The sequence below is a fragment of the Fundulus heteroclitus genome, chromosome 3, assembly GCF_011125445.2.
Source record: "Fundulus heteroclitus isolate FHET01 chromosome 3, MU-UCD_Fhet_4.1, whole genome shotgun sequence".
Lineage (NCBI taxonomy): Eukaryota > Metazoa > Chordata > Actinopteri > Cyprinodontiformes > Fundulidae > Fundulus > Fundulus heteroclitus.
In genome coordinates this window covers 29,479,693-29,502,898 of record NC_046363.1, presented here as the reverse complement: position 1 = coordinate 29,502,898, position 23,206 = coordinate 29,479,693, and the positions used below count along the sequence as shown (strand labels likewise).

Below are 23,206 nucleotides of genomic sequence, written 5' to 3'. Positions count from 1 at the left end.
AAATTCGTACTATGCAAGAAAATGTGGGCTTTAGCTTAAAATTATGTCTGTGCAGCCTCTGAAGCCAGGGTTTGCGTGAAGGTTTGGGAGCGAAGGCGCTTTCAAGTCTGACCGCAGAAAAACAATCAGGAAATGATGATTTACTCCCGTTTTATTTCTTCATTCTGTGAATGACCACAGTTTGTTTACCAGTTCATCAAAACACCAAAGTTATGCTGCATCCTATGACAGCTGGGAATTTGGACTTTCCCCTGAATTTCATCACTTCTGGTCCAGTAAATGCAGCTTTACCCCATGTTCAAACGCTGCTGCACCAAGCTTTAACCAGCAAGGTTATGGTGGCTTTAAAAAAGCATTTCAACTTCACTAACGTGTATTGTATCTGTATCAAATGCTACACACATTTCAAAGAAGTGGAAGACAACCACCTGAAATACTAGAAAACAATTTTATTTGCTGACCACTACCCTTTGACTTGTGGCCGTCATCGGGACAATTACAATTCTCCAAAACCAGAAACGTTTGAATCTCAGCTGCAAATCTTCCAAGACATGGCCGGCCACCCAAACTGGCAAACCAGGGAAGGAGCTCATTGGACAAACTGCCAAGAGGAGCTGCAGAAATCCAAAGCTCAGGTGGAAGAATCTGCCAATAGGACAACTAATAGACGAACACACCACAAATCTAGCCGTTATGGTAGAGTCCTGTTATTAGTTTGTGACAAGTCATGTAGGGGGCACAGCAAACATGTAGAACAAGGTGCTCTGGTCAGATGAGACCAGAATTAAACTTTTTGGGCTGTATACGAAATGTTACAAGTGGTGGGAAAAACTCACCAATGCACAAAACCCTGAACACACAATCCCTACTGTGGAACATGGTGGTGGCAGCATCATGCTGTGGGGATGATTTTATCCAGCAGGGACAGGGAAGCAGATCATAGTTGATGGGAAGAATGAAGGAGCTAAAGACTGACCAATTCTGGAGGATATAAATATACAGACCAGAGCTACAGTGGAATGGTTTAGCTATGATAAAATAGCATTTAAGCATTTTGTTTAAATTTCTAAAGATTTGTTTTTGCCCAGAAGAATGGGCAAAAAATATCCGGCTGCTAAAGTCTACAAAGTTCTGACACAGAATGGCTGAATAGAAAGGCCCAGCACACCGATCTGGCTGTCATTGGTAAAAAACATTCTTCTGCCTTTCCTTCACACAATTAAGCACTACTCAGTTATTGTCTGTCAAATAAGATCCCAGTAAAATTCACTGAAGTTTGTGATTGTAATGTGAGAAGATGTGAAAACCATACAAGGGTTGCAAATACTTCTTTATGTTTAACAAGAACATTCGACACAACATAGTCCTTAATGTTCATGTACCTTTTTCTTGTAGACTGTGCTAGATTTAATTGCACAACATATTTGAAAAATAGAATAACAAAAAAAAAAAAAAGTCTGAATGCTTGTATTTTCAGGCTATTTTTCTGCACAAATATGACTTAGGTAGCAGTAGAGAAGGATCTTCCCAATTTTCACCAACTTTTAAATTATTCTGCAGCTTTTCGGTATTAATTCACTGTGTGGGTTTGTGGAGATATAACCAGAGTGTGGCATAAGCTGGCGCACTGTAGGGGGGGGAGTCACACACCAGCGCAGATACACCAGGCTTATTCAACATCTGATAGGGATCGTCTGCTTGAATATGCATCATAACTCAGAGCCTTCCATACCCCGCTGCTTAGGGAACAGCGTGTCAGTGTGATTTCCCTTCTTAGCAGCTTTGTAGTCCAGTAATAATCAGAATAATCCAATTTTCTTTCCTTCCACTGTCAGCTGAAGCATGTTTGTTGCACAAGGGACGACCAAGGTTCCCCTGGATCGGATTGTCTCAGGGAAACGCGCACAGAAAGTATTCTTTTGGAACGGAAAAAGTTTTCTAGATGATACAACGGTGTGAAAATATACGCAATAGGGGTTTGCGACCCCTTTTACACATTTATTTCATTTTCTGCTGTTCTGTCACACTTAAATGTGTCCGTTCATCAAACAAATTCTAATAGGAAAAAAAGATAATTCGAGAAAAAGCTGTTTTCAAATGATTATTTAAATTTCAGGGGTGTACTCACTTTAGTTGCAGGGGTTTGGACACTATTGGCTCTGTGTTGAGTTATTTTGAGGGGACAGCAGGTTTACACTGTCATGCAAGCGTTACGTCGTATCAAAATGTCACATCTCCAGTGTTGCTCCACGAAGAAATATAACACAATATTTACTAAAATGTGAGGGTTGTACTCACTTTTGTGTGGACAAGCACATAAACGAAGCATCTATATGCCCACCGCCATAAATACGCATTTACCAGCAAGTGTTTTAAACATTAGTCTGTGAAAGCAGAAGCGCGTTCCTGCATCTCTCTCTGTGTCGCTTGAACACCATGCGAGTAATAAATAAACCCAGACAAAGCCATCCAACCACATCCAGTAAAAAAAAAGAAAAAAGAAGAAGTACAAAGCACCATACACGCCACAGAAAACCCTTTCCAGCTCTTTTTATTTTTTTCTCAAAGCCTGTTATTGTTTAGCTGTGTCGAACAGAGCCGGCTCGCCAACAAAACATGCATTTTGTGAGACCACAGGAAGCCAAGATGTTATTGGATGCAAATATAATTTACTATGGCTGCGTTAGAGTCGTTTCCTCGAGCTGTTTATCTTCAAGCTCTGGGGACGGAGCCCGGTGCCAAATCCTGTCCCCCTAATCCCTGCTCCATTATTATACTGAAAACTGTCTACTTAGTATAGGGACAACTTCTTTTTTTTTTCATATGCTGAAGGAGAGCCAACTCGGATGAAGTCGACTTCCTTCTCTGTCGCTTTTTTTTACAAGCTCTCTCACCTGACAGCGTCCAGTTACCAGTGGTGTCCGTCATGAGGGTGGTGGCGGTGGGGGGTTCTGGAGGAGCGAGGGATGAACAAAGGAGGAAAGCATGAGAGGAGAGAGGATGAAGGCTCAAAGAAGAGGGATGAAGGGGGATTTTCATCTGTCTGAGCGGGAAATCTCTTAACATTCACTGACTATTTAAAAGCTGCCTCGTTATGATGAATAAATCCCTGAAAATGATTTAACCTTCCACATAACACAGTAAAATCTGTAAGAAACGTCTTTGTAAATAACCCCAGGTCAGAGTAAACTGAATTTCAGAGTTTAGTCAAACTCTTTTTGGCGTAAACACGACGCCAACATGCTCAAGGTTGTCACAGGAGAAGATAGAGAGATGGGCACAGGAGCAAAGGAGACGAGAGGGAGGGAGATGGATAAGGAAAAGGAGAAACGTTGAATTGGAGTGAAAGTGGTTGATAGATGGAAAGTAAAACGTTGTCCAATGAGAATTAGATGCCTACCAGAAGGCTCAGAGGTGCTGCTGAATGAACTGGGAGTCGATGTGGGGACAGAGGAGGTGGCGTTCACCGGGGCTGACGGACTGGGGTCCAGGAACTTTGGAGGATTGTGAAGAAATGAATCGGCGCCCGTCTCATCCTCTTCAAGTGGCTCTGGATACATAAAACGTGAAATGACAAAGAATAAAAACAGCTAAAAAGATTCCTGTTTTAAAAACATTTAAAGAAGAGTGCATTTGATGCAGACAAGGTTGTTGTCTGCAGACTGGAAATTATGATTATTAACTTGCTGAACGGTCAGCAGCTGGTCAGAAAATCAAAAATACGATATTTTTCCAGTAAGCGAATTATGTTTATGTTTTAGTCATGTGTTAATAATAATTTAAAAAAAATTCAAGTGCCTTTCATAACACTCAGGGACACTGTACAGGTAAAAAGGTGGTTGTTTTTGGTTACTGGCCTTTATTTGCCAGTCAGCTGACAGGAAATGGGGTTGAGAGAGGAGGGGGAGACATGTGGCAAAGGTCCATGAGCCGGGAATCAAACCCGGGACGGAGAACGAAGCCTCCGGAAATGGGCCTGGCACTCCACCCCCGCCCCAGTAAAAGAGATGTAACAAAGTATTTGATACTAAACGGATTTTAAACAACACATCGAGACATCCCTGCGATTCATCGAGGCTGTGAGAGGACGAGCGAGAGCAAGCCTTCCAGCTGATAACCAGAACACAGAAATAGCTGCTCTTTTTATTTCCTTTTAAGCATAGTTTACATTTCTGGGTTTGGAAATGTTGACAGCCTTCTGGAAATCTCTGAGTTGGGGGAAGGACTTTTTTTGTCACATGACAAATTAAAAGAACAAAACTGTTTTCTTTGTTTCTATCTGCTAAACGATAAACTACACACCAAACAAAACAAAGAAAGTAGGGTCTTGTAGATTTTACTTTTTTTTAAAATAGGAATTAAGTTCTGTAAATTCTGTAGGTAGATGATTTTGTATTTTTTATGGTTTAGTAAAATAATTTATATTCTATTCTCAGCAACAGACATGGGATCTGGATCACTCCCTCTTTGTAGACACCCTTGCTGTATTTAGTCAGGTTTAATGCATGGCAGTACCTGATTCTGCTTTTCAAGTTAAAGTTGTTGGATGTTTGTGGGTTTACAAAATATTAAATTAAAATTAATAAAAAATGTGATTAATCAAAGTTTAATATTTTTTTGATGTACCAAAGATTTTAAATTGTAGGGAGTTTTTAATTTCTCTGCATCTTGTTTGAAAGGCTTTGCATCAGCAAAAATCTTCCCCTTTTTTAAGTTAAAGAAGTGAATCAGCATCAACCACCTGAGCTGCTGGGCCAGATATCTGTCCGTTCTCCACGAGCCACAAATTACCCATCAGCCGCATTTTGGATATCCCTGATCTGTCTTTTCTGGCGAACACAGAGACTGCCGTGTTTCTAGTCCCCTTAAATGTTAATAGAAGCCTTACATACATGATCTTGGGATCATTTGAAAGTCTTTCAAATGAAACTCTGCCAACATACCTAGTAGTTGTGATTTGAAAACTGTAATTGTGGTCACAGCTGGTTGTTTATAGCAGACAAAAGGAGTTCATCAAAGCAGAACCGGTGATTGCGATCAGGAGGCATTACTTATTGACAAGAATGATGGATCGTGTTTGCTCACCAACTCACCAGCTGCCCTTGTTAGCTCATCAGTTAACATCAGTGTTGTAGCTCAGATATCAGCGAACGGGTGGGGGTTGTATCTGAGAGTTGATAACAGTGACGACCAAGGACGAAGCTACAAGGATCATTTAACTCAAGCCCGACGGAGGTGAACTCCTGATTGGAGCATACAAGGCACATAGGAACCATCCATCTTTGAAGATTTTGTTTTTTATAATTTACTTACTAAGATTTTTCACTCAGGTCAACGTTACTAGAGATGAAACTCCTCTTTCTAAAGTTATGAGGTTATATGCTGACAGTAGGCAGGCTTTAGTGGCCCAGACTTCAGTTTGCAGCCATTATTCTGACATTCACACAGTTGTAAAGGCGGAACAGATAACACCTCGCTGTTATCACATTAGACCTGACACAATGGACTGTTTAATTAGCCACAGTTATCTCTGCTGCAGTCCAGATGGGTGCAGAGTAATAAATCTTACACTTCAGATACTTCGGGTCCAAAACAAAAGTACAAAGAGGCCAATTGAGGAAAGAACAACATTTTTTTTTTCAAGAACTAATGTACGCTCATTGTATCTCTATGTCAGACACATGAAGAGACAACTTTACCAAAACGGCTGTTACATTTTGGTATAAATGCTACCAAATGGTCCTTGCATGCTATTGCTGCCACTGGCATCGGAAGAGGAACTTAAAAAAAGAATAGAAAACTGGTTATATTAAAGATCCTCAGTTTTATTTATTTCTGTTTCTTGTGCAACTGTTATTAATCCCTCCAGTCTGCACTACTGGTCTTTTTATTTCTAATCCACGTTAACTACACCGATTCTAATGTAATTTATGTTTTTAATCCTCTTCTACTTTGTTGATAAGGAACATTCTCTAAATAAACACCCAAACCTGCAGTAGAAACAAAGTTTTGTTGATAATCAGAGTGCTTTGCCATAGATTTAATGCTAAGAAGAACACATTAATATAGAAGGATCCACAGCACATTTTTTATGGTGCCTGAAACCTAATATTATTATCACTGCTGGTTTAGAGCCAACCCACACAGCTTTGGGCTCTAAAGCCTATAACAAATATAGGACCTGCCTTTATATAATAAACTATGAAATGCAATAATTTTTTTTTTAAAAGCATTTGTGAGCTTTAGTTTTTAAACGTCAGCAGAATCGCACCAGGTTTAGATCAATCAGTAGACTGGAACATATTTTGCCAAAGTTAAGGAAGATTGGGACGTTTTTTTCTTGAAGGGAATGTATGAGTTTGTTTTGAAAGGTTAAAAAAAAAACCCTTATTGTGGCTGGTTTAATATATATTTAATAATGTGCAACACTAATATGCAATAATAAAACTTATGACTTAGATTTTAACTTTGAAAAATAACAGCAAGTTTTATTTTGAAAGGCCAGTAGAATTTTGTCTGTTAGCAATATAAATTCTAGCTTTCTATTCTATTCACATTCTATTCTAAGCTAGCCTTTTGAATACCCCTTTTATATGAATTCTATATATGGGTTTTATTTTTGGCATGGGCAAGATTGTCATTTTTTAAAAACATTGACTTATAGTCACTGTGACTTGCGAATATTTTATCTTGGACTGAATCCCTTTTGATTCCTTATATCGTATATTTTTCCCTCTTAATACCAAAAAGATTGAAGATTAGTTTCATCTCAATACCAACAGAAAGAGCAGTTTTTACTCTTATAAACCTTGTGCTGACATTTCAAACTACTCAGATATTGCTTTCTTCCTGATTCTGACACTCAGACACATAATGACTTGTTTTCACTGAAAAAGAAAATAACTAAACAATATCTGGTAATTATGTCCTGAGCAAATTTGAACGGTTTGAAATAATATTGCTATAATTATTGCTTTTATATTTTGTTTTCATTTACAGTAAAGGGCATAACATATCTTAATGATAGATATTTTATGAAAATATATAACATAGATCTTAAGGTGTCCATGATGTGAGTGCAGATGCTGTGCAGGAGCATAATGGCTCTGAATGTAGCAACTCAAAGATGTAAAACCAACCGTTTCCTTTTGCTTTCTTACCAGACAGGAAGGATATCTCGCTGATGAGCAACCAGCGGTCTGCAAAGTAGAATTTGCAGCGGAGGATCTGAGCCAGCCGGCTGCCGAGTGGGAGGGAGATGGGTCGTGAAGAGGGATCCTTCAGATCTTCGAGGGGAACAGGCAGGGTAAGCGCAGGAGAGGACCAGGGCTGGAGGAGGCCAGGCTTGAAAAGACACTCTACTTTGCTGAAGACTCGCACGCCCTGCGTGTGCCGGTTGTTACTGTGCACCTAGGAGAACGACAGAAGTGTGAGTCCAAGAGAGGAAAAAAAATAATAATCCCTAAAAGATAAGGATCAAGAGGGATAGAGATTCAATCAGGAAATCTACCAACTATGCATGTGAATTAGCTCAAATAAACGGCAAACTCTAGGGTGTTTATTATTCATAATGAGTAGAGAGGCTGGAAAAGATTAAATTAAGACACTAAATTAATGACACATTTCAATTCTGTTGAACTATAATTGCTTTGGCGTGAAAAGCACAGAGCAGCACCAGAGATGAACAAAATAACAAAGGAGGGGAGACAGTAAGGGAAAAAACTATCAGAGCAGAAAGTCTGAAAAGAGTCATCTGGCAATCAGAGTCTAGGGACTTTACTTATTTGATTGACTGGTCCTGGACGGGGGACCGGTCGGATACTCAAAAATCCAAAGTTGCTTTTGGATCAGCGAATGCACCATTTTTAAGAGCTGCAAGGTACGTACGAGTCATGTACGAGTGCACATGGCTCAAAGTTAGCTAATTAATTATTTAAAATTTAGTTAGATAAAGAAAAAAAAAGTGGAAGAAGCTGTTTAAAAGAAAACAGCCTTTTTCACAAGCACTTATCTCAAACTTTGGCATATAATTAGCTAAATGTAATCAATATTCATGTTAGTTTAAGACAGACGACTATGCAGTTGAGAAAAAAAGGTAAGACTTCTCATTAAAAACTGTCAGGATGACCATGAAGCAGATGCACCTGCTGGCAGCTGCTCATCGGGGGAGGAAATTAGCCCCCGCCACCGGCCAAATGTTGGTAAATGTATGAAGTGGCTGGTAAATCTGATCAATGCACAAGCAAGGCGCGATCTAAACAGGAGAAATTAGTTAAATTACTACAGCTAACTGGTGGAGGCACCAGTGGATGTGAGCAGTCGGCCCGTCTGTCTGATGTGACTCGCTAAGACAGAGGCGGAGCGCATCTCGACCGCTGAGCAACCGATGTGGGAGCGAAAATAATTATTGGTATTTGATGTCTGAAGTACAAAGGTTTCAATTGTGTTTATTGCAGCTATAAATACATTTTAAATACACAGTATTCATTCATTTTGGATTTTGAGGTCAGGGCTGGTTTATTAAATCTGCATTACGGGACCTTTCTGCTAATTTTACCAAGTTGACCCTTGAGGTTTTCATCCAAACAGGAGGTATCAGTATAACTTTTTTTTTTCTCTTTAATCAAAATAAAATAAATTGATTTAATAAATGTTATGTTGTGCTCTAGACAGTATGGTGTTGTTTGGAAACTTAGTATTTGCTGACAATAGTTTAAGACCAACGGTTCTGCAACATATTGAAACATGTCTGCTGTTCATTCAGCCTTTTAGCAGATAACAGGAAGGCTAAACATAGCATAGAAGATTTGCTCTGCTGTGCTTTTTGAATCTCACGCTGGACTTGAAAACGTCAGCAGCCTTTTTGGAAATGTCAGGGTTAAAATAGGGGGTCTACATACTCTACAAAGAAATTGCTGTTTTTGAAATACTAGCTGCGCTAACCATGCCACTTATTAGTATAAGATTATTTAAAATGGAAAATGTCAACTTGGTACCATTTTTTCTTAAAAATGTTTAATTCAAGCCTTGTTTTACAGTGAAATAACTATTGTTTATTTCTATTTACTATAATTTTCAATCAGCTTCCCCGTGCTATTCTTATATCTTAGATTTTAGGTCCTAAAGAGAAATAAAAAAATCAGTAAAAATGGGTGTCAGCAGGTCTCAGCTTTACGGAAGCAGTAGATGGGAGAATCAGACAAAACTCTGATCTCTAAGGAAGACTGAAAACCAGACGTTCCTCTGCTCACAAGTAAATCTGCTCTAATGTACAAGGCTGAGAGGAGGAGGAGGAGGAAGTCAAGGAGATGAGAAAAGGATGTCGATGGTAAAAGGAGTAAGTGAGAGGTCGAAACTCAAGATCAGAGACGGAAAATCAAGAAGGAAAATGGTGGATTTTTATTTTCCTTTGGAGATAGAGGAGTTGGTGCAGAGGTTGCTTTGACAGGTTGGCTGTTAACCTCACACAGTGCAGGAGCAGCCGCGCTAATCTGATCCACATGTTAATGCTCACACACACACAAGGATGCAGGGCGACCAGCTGCACCAGATGCTCAGATGATGTGTAAGCAGGAACAACACTCGGTGTGTGCAGAATATCATGGCTGTACGAGTGTAACAAGTAACTCACTACCCCTTTAGGGAACACAGCTACAATGACCTGCAAAAGGCTTTTATTTTTTATTTTAAGGGAATAGCTCCGCATTCATTATATTTTACTTTTTTCATCAGAAATCCAACCTCCATTACGAATTCTCTCTGATCTTTCTTTTTAGTTTCAAACGCACTGACAAAATTTTTTTTCCAAAATATTCCCCAAAAGACCGATCTGGGGGTTGACAAAAAGCAGATCTGAGAGTGCCATGACTGTCAAAGGGTTAAAGAGCAGATTTCCCATTTGGGAAGGTGATTAGCTGCAGGTTAGGAAACTCTGTCCTGCAGAGACAAGTCAACCAGGAATTGGGTTCAGGTTCCCACTCTTTATTTATCTGATCTGTGCGCCTGACACATCCGCTCAGTCAGGCAAGCATAACACTGCATGTCAGCTGAGGTTAGTGTGGGAAAACCACCGGGGGAAAAGGCAGGAAAAGCTGGATAAGTCTTGGAAAAACAATGGGAACGCTGCTGGGAGAGATTTTAAATGGTAACTGAGGTGAAGTTACTGAACACATGAGGAAGGACAAATCTGTTACGAGCAAACACTAAAAATAATTAGGTTTTTCTGAGCAATTATTGGCTGTAAATTCACTTTTCAATATATACATGAAGAGTTTGTTTGACGCAGACCGACATTCCGACCCCCGTCCAATACAAAAACACAGTTATAACTCAACGTCGGGTTGCTTCATATCATTATCTTCATGGTTGCGCCAAAAGTTAACCCCAAAAGCCACACAGACGCACAAACAGACTCTGATGCAACTCGGTGGCTCCAAGAGAGACGAGCACAGATGCACCGTCCCGTCAGGAACTATGGCGCATCCAAACTAATTAAATGGCCGCAGAGCTATTCCAGTCAATAAGAAGCTGCCCGCGGCGGAAGATTAACAGAGCTAAACACACAACAATGAGGCTGGAAAATGGGAAAGTCTAAGGAATTTTATCAGCAGCCTGGAGAATCAGTCTAAAGTTCAGCCAAAGTATTTAGATAGAAGGATTCCCTAAACAACTTACTACCGCTCACTGCTGCCCGTGCATTTAATTAACCTGGTTCTATAATATAGATCACGGATAGAAAAAATGCAGAATGAGGGCTCGGACTAGCACTGGGCAATATAACGAGATTTTAAAGAGATATAAGATGAGACTGTATCGTTTATATCGAGATAGTCAATGTTGTGTTAGAATTATACCTTTACGTATTCCAGTAGGTTATTTTTCAGCCATTTCTCAAATTTATCTATGGCTGTTTGTTAAAAATGAGACAAAGCCTTGATACCTTATTTTAATAACTTTATGAAAACAAAAACATATTGAGAAATATCGTACATCGGCACTTAGCCTAAAAATATTGAGATATTATTTTTGCTCCATTTCGCCCAGCCCTGGCTTGGACTGATTTTTTTGGACAAGTTTCTTCAAACTTTTAATATCTTCAAATGAAATAACTCTAATTTTAATAAAAAAAAAAAAAAAAACTATAATTTAAAAATAAATCTTAAAGTAATCAAAAAAAATCTGAAATTAAACTGTTGGAAGTCCAAATCTGGAGTTTTTTGACCTAAACAGATCTAAGCGTTTATGTGTAAGATTACACTTTTTGCTCACAAAAGAGTCGATTTGCAGTCATGCCTACTGCAAATCGATATATTGTGCAGCTCTTTTCTCCCCATAATAGGAGCTTTTGTATATTTTTAATTTCAATAATAAACTCCCCCAATTGTAATTAATTAATGCACATTCTCACCTGCATATTGTTGAAGAATCTGGGTTTCTCAAAATGGAACTCAATGTCCACGCTGCCTTGCCCGAGGGCTTCCCGACTCCATCCAAGGTAATCGTACCCCGGCCACACCCGCAGCTCCTTGGTTTCTATAAAGTCGTCTCCTCCCAGGACGCCGTCACACAGCTGACCGAGGCCTCCGAACTGCATCCTAAACACACACACGGCACAGCGTCCATTGAGGCGGCGTTCTGCACGGGAACAACAGGCTCTTGTAACAGCGAGGGGGAAGAGACGAAAACCCACAGATGCGCAGATGCAAAAACACACATTAATGGCAGAAACACGTCCCAGCAGGCATAAAGCAACACGACAGGGTCAACAACGAGGCTCCCTTCTCCCCGCAGAGGTACGAGCCCTCGCGTCCAAATCTGCTAGGAAAACGTCTGGATCACATCAAACGTGTCTGCTCACCCGTTAGCAAAACATTTCAGCCCCATTAACCGCACAGCCTGTAAAAGTGTGCACCCCCCAACCCACCCTAAATTCCCAGGTTACCCCTCATTGCCCACTGCCAAACATTATGGTCTGGAAACGCGCCTCAAATCCCCGAGCCACAAAGAAAAATAAGGCCATTCCCTCTTGATTAGGTGGACAAAAAAATAACAAAATACCTTTCATTTTGAGCAGATGTGATAAGCACTAGGCAGATCACATTTTCTTTCCGTGTTTATTTTGACTCTATTTGGGCCACATGTGATTAAAGTTTAATCTGAGGGACTCCATGGGGGACGATTTACCTTCTTCTCGTACATAAAAATGGAAACGGAAAGAAACGCAGCAGAATATCTCACCCTTGTTCTGTGCTCCCATCATAGGTGGAGTCGTTGAGATAGACCGGCATGCCGAGCAAGTTCATGACGTGACCCACCGGAGCCGTGTAAGCGTTCAACCCATCTGGGGGAAAACAAAAATCACAGGTTACTCAGGAAGGTTTGGAAAGAAAACACCTTTCTTATAACAAAACATGCTGTGGTTGGATATTTTACTCCTCAAATTGTCTCCTTTTTATTTTCATGATGCAGAAACAGTCACATTTAACGTGTCACAGCTCCTGCATATAACTACATCTGTGGTTTAAATGAACACCAGTGTGTTAAATCTGTCCCATACAAGCTGTTCTAATGATCCAAAACAGTTTAGTGTGCAAAAAAACTGTCATCACTGCACCAGACGAGCGGAGGCCGTCTGGGGTTAGTGTAAGGGGTGGCCAGCGATATAAACTCGCCTTTAAAGAGTTATGCTCACTTTTAGGAGGACTCTAGATGCAACAATCCTGCTTACAGGACTTTCTCAGAAAATTAGAATATTGTGATAAAGTTCTTTATTTTCTGTAATGGAGGCAAAAAACATGAAATGTCATACATTCTGGATTCATTACAAATCAACTGAAATATCGCAAGCCTTTTATTGTTTTAATATCGCTGATTATGGATTACAGCTTAAGAAACCCAAATATCCTATCTCAAAATATTAGAATATGGTGAAAAAGTATACTAGTAGGCTATTCAACTAATCACTTGAATCGTATAATTAACTCGAAACACTGCAGGGTTTCCTGAGCCTTGAAAAACACTCAGCTTGGTTCAGTAAACTAAATCACAAGTATGGTAGTGGTTAAGAGACGACATAAGATTCTCACAGTAACTGGTGTACTGACCATGGCATTACTGTCCTTGATTGGCCTGCCAATTCCCCTGACCTGAACCCCATAGAGAATTTGTGGGGTATTGTGAAGAAGAAGCTGAAAGACACCAGACCCAACAATGCAAATGAGCTAAAGGCCGCTATTGAAGCATCCTGGGCATCCATAACACCTCAGCAATGCCACAGGCTGATTGCCTCCATGCCACGCCGCATTGATGCAGTAATCTGTGCAAAAGGATTCCCAACCAAGTACTGAGTGCATTAATAGACATTTTCAAATGTTTGATTTTGTTTTGCTGTTATAATTTATGTTTTTTTTACTTGGTCTGAGGAAATATTGTAATATTTTGAGATAGGATATTTGGAGTTTTCTTCAGCTGTACGCCATAATCAGCGATATTAAAACAATAAAAGGCTTGCGATATTTCAGTTGATTTGTAATGAATCCAGAATGTATGACATTTCATGTTTTTTAATTGCATTACAGAAAATAAAGAACTTTATCACAATATTCTAATTTTCTGAGACAGTCCTGCTTATTATGTGATTAGCTGGAAAAGCGTCCAGCCCTTGCTCTCTTACATTAAACACGGTTCTATTCGGGGGTTGAAGGGTTGCAGCAAACTGGGACAAACTTTACTATATTCAGAACAGAGTCGGGTGATTCCCCCCTCAGGGGAAGGATCTAGTTCAGGGGTGTCAAAGATCAGTCCTCGAGGTCAGGCGTCCTGCAACCTTTTGATGCATCCCTGTGTTCAACACGCTTGAATGAAATGACTGAATCGCCTCCTCAGCATGCAGTCAAGTTCGACAGAGTCCTGCTAAAGATCTTTTGTCCTCTCACCGTCTGACATTGAGATTTAATGTTTCACGTTTCAGGTAAGTAAAGATCACCAATATTATTCAGACCTGCAACAAATGCCAGAACACAGAGTGAAAGATAGTTATTTCATTTAACGTTCTTCCCATTCAGAGGTTTACAGCCATTTTCATAGCATTTGGAAGAACTTCCTTTTCCGCGGTGGGACTTGCACTGATACCTTTCTATCAGTACCAGAATTAGCTTCTACAGCCATTTGAGCTACTGATAGAATTATACTTACTATTTTCTACATATTTTATGTTCATTGCATTTATCATATATATTTACTCTTTACTACTAAGAAGTTTTAAGGTTTTAGATCTCTCTTATATCGTTGCAGAAGGCCCGCAGAAAGCAGAGAAATATGTTGTGACTATAATAAGTGTTTTTATTGACTCTATTCAGCCATCTGGACTGCTTACACATAACTGTACTGTGTGAACTGCTTGGTTTTATCTCGAAGGTCACAGTTATTTTGCTTATCCCTACCCCTTAGCTTGACAATGGAACCAAGGATTCCTTTTCCTAATAAATAGAGAGGAGGCGACGGATTTACTTGAGATCGAACTTGGAGATCTGTATTAAGGATCTCCGTTCGTTCTCCTTGCAAGATTTTTGAAAACTAACCTCATTGTTGTCTCTCCTTCTTGTGTTGTTAATGAATGTTTTAGGTGTTTGAACCTGACAGCTACATTAGCTCCTCTTTATTGGACCGGGCCGGTCAGCCTTCTTTCCCCGCATGCATCAATGATTCTGTCAATGATCCACCTCTGGTCCTTCTGTGAACCACTCTTGTCAAATAATAACTAGAGGTGCACAATATATCACCAATGTAATGTTATTGCAGAATTACTGTGTGGCGCATCAACTGTTTGCACTGCCATAAAAATTAAAACTACTTAGAGCAGAAGCTTCCAAAGTGGGGCCCAGGAGTCGTTTTAAGAAAATTGTGGCCCTCCGATGCTACAAATTTGGCCCTCCAGTGGTTGGAGCTGATGCAGATCTATGCTTCTTTGTAAATGTTTACATTGAGATTTTTAATGGCAAATTTATATAGCTTCTAAAACAGAAAATATTTGATAAAATAAAGTACTTTTCTTTTACTAGCCATGATTTTGTTGCTTTTAATTGTGCTTCATTAAACCGGGCTAAACACAGCAGGTGCTTTTAAAGATAGTTCTCATTTATGTTCCTGAGAATGGACTAAAAATATTTTCTAGACCAACAAAACAGAAAACGTTCCACCCAAAAAGTTAGAAAATGACATTGTTACTTATTAGGGGAAACATCTGATCCCCGTTTTTGTACCTACAATAATTTGTTTTTTCATTAAGATATTGCATCTTTAATTTATTGCTATTTGAGTATTTAAACTAAACAAAATCACAATAAAATTGTCTTGTTTTGTCAACTGAAAAATTAAAAATGTAATTATGCCCCTCCATCCCAGGGTACTTCTTTATGAAGAATTTGGACACCACTGGTTTAGATATAATGCATACAGGCTTCTTACTCCAATGATGCTTTTTAAGCGCCATTTGTTTAACGTAGCATGAAACTGCTTTAGAAAGTCCTGGTTAGGTGGTAAAGTCATTGACAAAACTACAACTAAACTGCTTAATGCCAAAAAAGCAGACACAGACGGACATAATGAATTTTATTTTTTTCCAATAACTGGAGCAGACGATTGGTGTCTATGTTTGCAATGCACCCAAAGCAGAAAGATATTTATCAGCAGTCATATAGTTATTGTGACATTCAACATTATTGTACACTGCATATGTTCCTATTATAGTGCAGCCCTGCTAAAGACCACAGCAGTCCTTGGAACACCCCACCAAAGCTGCAGCTTTAAAGTTGTTCGGGTCAAACTCAAACACTTACGGTTGATGCTAAAACATCAACTTTAAGGACAAAAACAGCTACCAGGAAAAAGATGATCAGCGGCCCTCATTTCACCAGTCAGGGGTCATTATCTTACGTCTGATCGGTGTGTTTTTTTTCACCTTGTTCAGGCAGATTGCTCCAGCTGGTTTCTAAGTAGCAAGAAGGAGGAAGGGGTCATCGTCTTGGACCTGATGATATCTGGCACTCATTAACCCATAAAACCCCTCAGCCGCAACAAACAGCTGCTAATCAGCCTGGACAGTGAGAGCAATGCCGGCTGCAGCCTCTGCTGTCCATAATAAACAACGCTCCGCAGGGTATTCACGCTGCAGCACGCTCTTCCAGCACATGGCCGACTGTCTGAGGGCTAGGCAGCTCCTCTCTGAATGTTAAACAAACTCAAGGAAGAGCAGTCAACCTCTGAATAGTCTGATTTGTGATTACATAAGAATGCGTGGAATTACGGCTGGCATTCGTTAGTTTCTGCATAACATGTGGCCTGGGGTTGAACCGAGTTGCTGCACCCCTGAGACCACAGCCGATCATTTTTGTAGAGGGATGCTCTCTCTCCCCCCAGAAGGCACGGAGCAGGAACCGGGTCTCTTCGTTTCACTGACGACTGTGATTTACAGAGCGCCCCGTCCTGTCTCTGGGAGGTGGGTGGGGAGCAGGGGAGGGGATGAACCAGTCATAAATACTCAGCGTTGTGCTTCAGAAAAACCAACATCATTCATCAGGCTGTGGCTTCTTTTCTCTGGGCGAACCCCTCAGAGGCTGCAAAAACACGTACTGGTAATCATTACCATCTGATGTGAAATTAAATCTAAGAAGAGGAGAAACTCAGTCACCTTCAACGCAATCAGACTTATCAAGATCTGGGAGGCATGCCTCAGATACACAGACCCGATGATAAGAAAAGGGTTTGTGTGTCTATGTGGTTTCCTCATGTCTCTGTCACCCACACACGCACATACTTACCATTCCACACACAACCGTAGAGCTCCACCCGAAGGCAAACACTCATCACCCGGTCGGCCAGGGGGTAAAACCGGACCATACGGGCAACAATTGGCGGGCCGAGGTCTTTCAGCACAATATCATAGGTGTTCTCATTACCTGACACCACCTAGAGAGGGGGAGAAGCACAAATACCCAATTACATGCTACACCACGCTGTTGGTTGCTTTCCGCGATATCTCTCCCCGAGTGTCTCCCCTGTTAACTCCTGGCTTTAGTAAATCCCGCCTGAAGGCTCAGACTTTCTGATTCTGGGCATCTCCGGGTTGCGTTCGCCTAAAAAGTGTCGTAATGAAATGACTGAACTTTTTATTTTCCAAAAAGATGAAAAATGTATATTTCATAGAAAGAGCCTCAGGAATTTTTCACCTACATAGTTCACACTGGTGGATGAATAGATAGGTAAAGACAAGGATGGATGGATGGATGGATGGATGGATGGATGGATGGATGGATGGATGGATGGATGGATGGAAAAAATTACGGATTGACGCTTTGATGGATGGATCTTTACTAAAGATGAAAAGAGATGGATCGATGAAAAAAGTAGTGTGGATGAATGGATGGATTAAAAGGGATGAATGAATGGATGGATTAAAAGGGATGAATGAATGGATGGAAATATGACAGATGGATGGATGGACGGACGGACGGACGGACGGACGGACGAATGGATGGATGGATGGATGGAAAAATGGATTGAAAAATGGACGGATGGACAGATGGATTAAAAGGGATGGATGAATGGATGGAAAAACGGACAGATGGATGGATGGATGGGAAAAAATTATGGATGGACGCATGGATGGATCCATGGGTGAATATATGGATGGATGGATGGATGGATGCATGGATGGATGGATAAAAGAGTAGGATGGATGGATGGATGGATGGATGCATGGATGCATGGATGGATAAAAGAGTAGGATGGATGGGTGGTGGATGGATAGAAAATATGACAGATGGATAGAAAAAAACAATGGATGGATTAAAAAGATGGATGGATGGATGGATGGATGGATGGATGGATGGATGGATGGATGGATGGAAAGAATAGGATGGATGGATGGATAGAATAGGATGGATGGATGGAAAGAATAGGATGGATGGATGGATGGATGGAAAATATGACAGATGGGTAGAAAAAAAACAATGGATGGATTAAAAAGGATGGATGGAAAATATGACAGACGGATGGCAAAAAACAACGGACGGATGGATGGTGGACGGATGGATGGACGGATGGATGGATGAATTTATTTGATCACAGTAAGAACCCAGACAGCTAATCGAGCCGTTTTACTCTGAGTCAACAACCAGAACTGTGTGACTGGCAGCTGCTCAGAGTCCCTTTGACATGTTGTCCCAGGCAGACAAATAATTAAAACAACTTGTCTGCAAACGCTGAGCATCTTCTGACCTCTAATAGCGGGTCGTATCAGACGATGACTGAAAGTGGAGAACAAAGTGCATGAGTCCTCGTCTAGACATGACTTTCTGGGGGTCTGAATTCCCAACCCATACTGTAATGGGGGAACGAAGCAGAGCTGCACCTATCGCCAAGAAAAGTCCTGAACATGTGCCAAATGCAGAAAGAGATGCCTTTAACCAAACTGTTCCAGGCATTTTATTTTATTTTTTTGCACTGACCATCAACCAATAAACAAAAAGAAAAAAATTTTAACAAAAGATTAGCTGCTTGGTAAATCAAATCAATAAAGAGATGAATAAAAGAGTGAGTTAAAGAACATTAATATTCGCCAGCTTGAGGACACGGATCAATTTCTCCTCAATAATTTAGCTCACCCTCAGGCTCCTTCTGACATTTACTTTTTAGCACGTGTTGACAGAGTTGCAACTCAGTAATTAATGGAACACGTTTACTGAAATGGCCGAGAAGAAGGACGTCCTGCCGGCTGACCTCTTGTCCCCAGCGGTCCCTCCAGGTGATCCATTTCTTTCCGTCTCTGGAGTATCGGAGTCGATAACTGCGGACAAACTCCTGGCCGTGCCCGTCAGCGTGCCGACCTTGGGTTCCAACCAGAGCCACGAAGTAGAGTTTCCGAAGGTCAATCTACAGGAAATACATCATTAACACACACGTCCCAGCCCCCCCCAAAAAAATGTTTTAAAGACTTTACAAATGGCCTTAAAGGGGAAAAATGTATAACAACGTTCATTTCAGTCGTTTCTTTCTTCCCCACCTGCTTCTTATTAAAGTCGCAGGTGAAACGGCATGCCTTGAATACGGATCCTTTTAGCCGTCCACCTCACCAAGTTTGCTGATTTGTCTGACATCATAGGACAACTGTTTCTCATTTAAAGACGAGGTAGAGTTACAGTGAAATCAGCCAGAGGAATGCTCCCTTAGACTATGTTTTAAAACAAGTTGCATGAATTCTGGCTAAAAGCTGTTTTTTTTTTCTTTTTCTGGTGAATAAACCAGAAAACAGTGCCTTACAAAAGTATTCACACCTCCAGAACTTTTACGCTTCTCATGTTTGAACCCTAAAACTAATTACTGTGTAATTTCGGGGCGCTTAATGCGACAAATCGACACAAAGCAGTGCATAATTGTCAAGTGAAAGAAAAAAATTATACCTGGTAATTCAAAATTTTCTACAATTAATTCACCCCCTAAGACTCAATAATTTGTAGACCCACATTTTGCTAACAACTGCAAGTTTTTGTCGTATTTTTCCATCAGCTTTCTGTATCTTGAGAATGAATTTTTCACCCAAGCTCAGTTAGACTGGATGGAGAGCATTTATTAAAGCTATAGCTGGTAAGCCGGTTCAGAAACACTTTTTGTTATACTGGGTAAAATCGTCCTTCCATCCTGTAAGTAGTCCTAAAAGTAGTAAATACATCATGTATTCCCAAAAAGAAGGTAAAAAAATATATAAATAAATAAATGGGTCTCTGTGGGAGCTCCTGACCTGTAGAAAACTCTGACCTATCACTCGTTGGTCCGAATGGCAAGGATTAGTCAAGGTTTTGTTCCTGCTCTCACGCCCTCTGTGCCTCAACTTCCGGGTGTATGGCCTTATGTATTGATTGTCCAACATGTCAATCATTCTGACACGCAGTGTACGTGCATGTTTCGTTGTTAGTTGCTGCTTGCTGGCTGCGCATGCGCACTTCTAGTGTTTATGCATCCGGTTAGCTTAGCGGTTAGCTTCTGTGTTAGCCGTTCACTGTAGCTCTGCTGCTCTCACCGTAGATTTTGAACATGGCTGAGAGTTGCAAGAAGGGAACTGCGTACAAGTTTATGAGAGGATAAAGAAGGTTTCAGCAGAAAAAAATAAGACCAGAGTGAATTTGGGAGATTTTTTCCCACACAATTCCCCTGAGGAGCGGAAGAACAACATAAGTTGGTCTTGTGCGCATGTTCAGTTATTCAAAAAGGGACTTGAGTAAACTTCCTGAAGAATCGAAGACTCTGCCTTTGACTTTAATTTTCAAGTTTCCTTACAGACTCTGGATTGGATTCAGGTTTGGACTTTGACTAGACCTCTCTAACACATGGATGATTGATCTAAACCGTTCCATTACATGCAGCTGTAGGCTTAGGGACGTCTCAGATCTTCTACATCCTCTGATGGGTTTTCTACCTCGTATCTAGCTCCATCTATCTTCCTATTAACTCTGACCAATTTTCCTGACCCTGCAGAATAAATGCATCCTCACAGCATGACGCTGCCATCACCACGGTTCACCTTGGGAGATGTGTGCTCAGGGTGTTAGTTTTCTACCACAAGCAGTGATTTGCATGTACCCCATAAAGATACATCTTGGTCTCATCTAACCAGAGTACATTCTTCTACACGTTTGCTGCATCTGGTTTATATTAAACTAGAAAATGACGTCTTTCTTCATGCCATTCGTCCATAAAGGTAAGATTTGTGAAGAACACAACTAAAAGTTTTCCTGTGAACAGGTTCTCCCACCTGAGTTGTGGACCACTGCAGCTTTCAGTTTAGGTGGCTAGCTTGATAGGTGCTCTCTGAAAGGTTCAGAGCTTGGGATATTGTTTATAACCTAACCCCCTTTAAACTTCTCTGCTATTTGTTTATGAATTTTCTCTAGAAAACAATGTATTTTTTTCACGTCAAAGTTATTAACTATCTTAATAGAGCCCTTTGATTTATTAGCGCATTATTCTAAACATGTGAACTATTAGAAATACTCCGTACAGCCCAACAACAACAAGTTTAACATATAATGCATGTTTTGTTTAAGTCTTTTTGTTGTGTTCTTCTGTCAGCTGGGTGATTGTTTAACCAGATATAACCAAAGCATCAATTACAGCTAAAATATTCCTGTGCTCACGTAATCTAACGCCAACTCTCTGTGATTGCTGAGGGAGCACAAAACAATTAGTCGGCATTAATATTTGGATTAAAGTTGTTGTTATTTCACCTTGTACCTACATTGGCCTTTTGGGAATTTGTAAACCAAAACCTTCAAAAACGGCTAAAACACATTAACAGGAAAAACGTTCTGCAGCAATAACTTCACTTCAGGGGTGAATTTATAAGAACCTAAAAAAGGGCAGAGATGAAGCTGTTCCTTTCCGATCCTAATGATGTAATGCCCAACTTTCAGCGTAAGTAATGTACACTGCTCAAAAAGATTAAAGGAACAGTTTTATAAAAATCATGCCAGATGACCAAACTGATAAGGAATGGGTAATGTTTCAGGAACAAAAAGGACGCCACATCATTTGATGAAAATTATCAACCCACAGAGAGCTTAACCCGATGTCACAGAGAAAGTGAAACTGAAAACCTGATGATGCAGGAAAGTCTAAATTGCTGAAATGTCATTGCAGCAACTCATAATAGTACTCAGTAGTTTGTATGGACCCCATACAAACTATGATGCTTGTATGCATGCCTGCCGTTGATGGTGTCCTGGAGGCGTCAGATGGACCTAAACTTGACGTTCTGTTGGATCTTGTTCATGGAAGTTTGGAGGCCAGTCTATGGTACCAAAGCCTTCATCCTCCAGGAACCGCCTCCAATTATTTCCACATGAAGCCAGGCATTGTCACACACCAGGAGGAACCCACTGCACCAGTGAAGGGTCTAACAATGGGCCTAAGGATTGAGTCTCGATCCCTAATGGTAGTCAGGGTGTCATAGTTTATCTTCTACAGGTCTTTGCTTCGCTCCATGGATATGCCTCCTCAGACCAACACTGACCCACCAAACCGATCATGTTGAACATGTTGCAGGCAGCATAACGTTCACCACAGCTCCTCCAGACCATTTCACGTCCGTCACAAAAGCTGAACCTGCTCTCATCTGTGAAAACAGCCACACCTACAAGTTCAGGTTCTCTGGTAAATCCCAGTTAAATTCCACAATACTGGGCAATGAGCACAGCGCCTACTAGAGGACATCAGACCACCTTCATGAAGTCTGGTCCTAATTTGGTCAGAGACGTTCACACCAGTGACTCGCTGGAGGTCACTTTGCTCACTCTGGCAGTCCTCATCCTGTTCCTCCTTTAACCGGTTCTGTTAATGGACAAAAGGAGCAGAGACCGGTTCTGTTAATGGACAAAGGAGCAGAGACCGGTTCTGTTGATGGACAAAGGAGCAGAGACCGGTTCTTTTAATGGACAAAGGAGCAGAGACCGGTTCTGTTAATGGAAAAAAGGAGTAGAGACAGGTTCTGTTGATGGACAAAAGGAGCAGAGACCGGTTCTGTTGATGGTTAAGGACCTCCAACGCCCCGGTCCGACTCTCCTAGAGTAACTTCCTGTCTCCTGTAATCTCCTCCATGTTCTTGGGACTGTGAGATTCTTTACAGAGTTTTTCAGTCTATATGCATTTTTAAACAGCGTTTTTTTTTTTTCCAATTAGGGAAAAACGCACAGCTCTCTTTAAGCCTACTGACCAGCAGTGAGTTTTGTCACTATTTACGTTTGTTGCAGCCGGTCATAACTCGTCACTCCGACACTTTCTCTGTCATCTCGGCAAAAGGACTTGGACATAGTGTCGTTAGACGGCAAAAGCTGTAATTTCTTAAAACTTTAGAATGACCTGATTTCAGTAACCAGAGCTTGGGCTTAAAGAACCAGGATAAGTGTTGTTTAACAGGATTTTATAACTGATTTCCAATCAAATTTGTCAGAAACCAAATAAAACTATTTCCTGTCTGTTAAAATGAGGCTGCTGTGTTTAACTTTCCAGAATCCTTGACTGGTAGCTGCTCCGAAACAAGCACATTGGGTGAACTGTGGCTGAAATGTATCAGGCGTAAAGTCTAATCATTAAATAACACCTAATTGGTAATTGTTATTCTTCCCACAGATACCGTCTGTAGCTGCGGGTCAGAGTA

The 23,206-nt window shown here is 40.7% G+C and overlaps 1 protein-coding gene across 5 annotated transcripts in view; it reads right to left on the bottom strand.

The window, feature by feature from the left end:
* ddr1 (discoidin domain receptor tyrosine kinase 1) overlaps positions 1-23,206 on the bottom strand; it is a 57,945-nt gene that overhangs the window by 17,262 nt on the left and 17,477 nt on the right. For 4 of the 5 annotated variants that reach the window (XM_021320387.2, XM_036135161.1, XM_036135163.1 and 1 more), the window contains exons 4-10: positions 18,778-18,930; positions 16,818-16,965; positions 12,238-12,340; positions 11,408-11,594; positions 7,161-7,410; positions 3,401-3,550; positions 2,895-2,951 (exon numbers count right to left, since the gene is read on the bottom strand). In XM_021320387.2, the coding sequence (XP_021176062.2) occupies positions 2,895-2,951; positions 3,401-3,550; positions 7,161-7,410; positions 11,408-11,594; positions 12,238-12,340; positions 16,818-16,965; positions 18,778-18,930 (1,048 nt within the window). The remainder of the gene's footprint in view (positions 1-2,894; positions 2,952-3,400; positions 3,551-7,160; positions 7,411-11,407; positions 11,595-12,237; positions 12,341-16,817; positions 16,966-18,777; positions 18,931-23,206) is intronic. The other variant, XM_036135162.1, reaches the window with a different exon arrangement.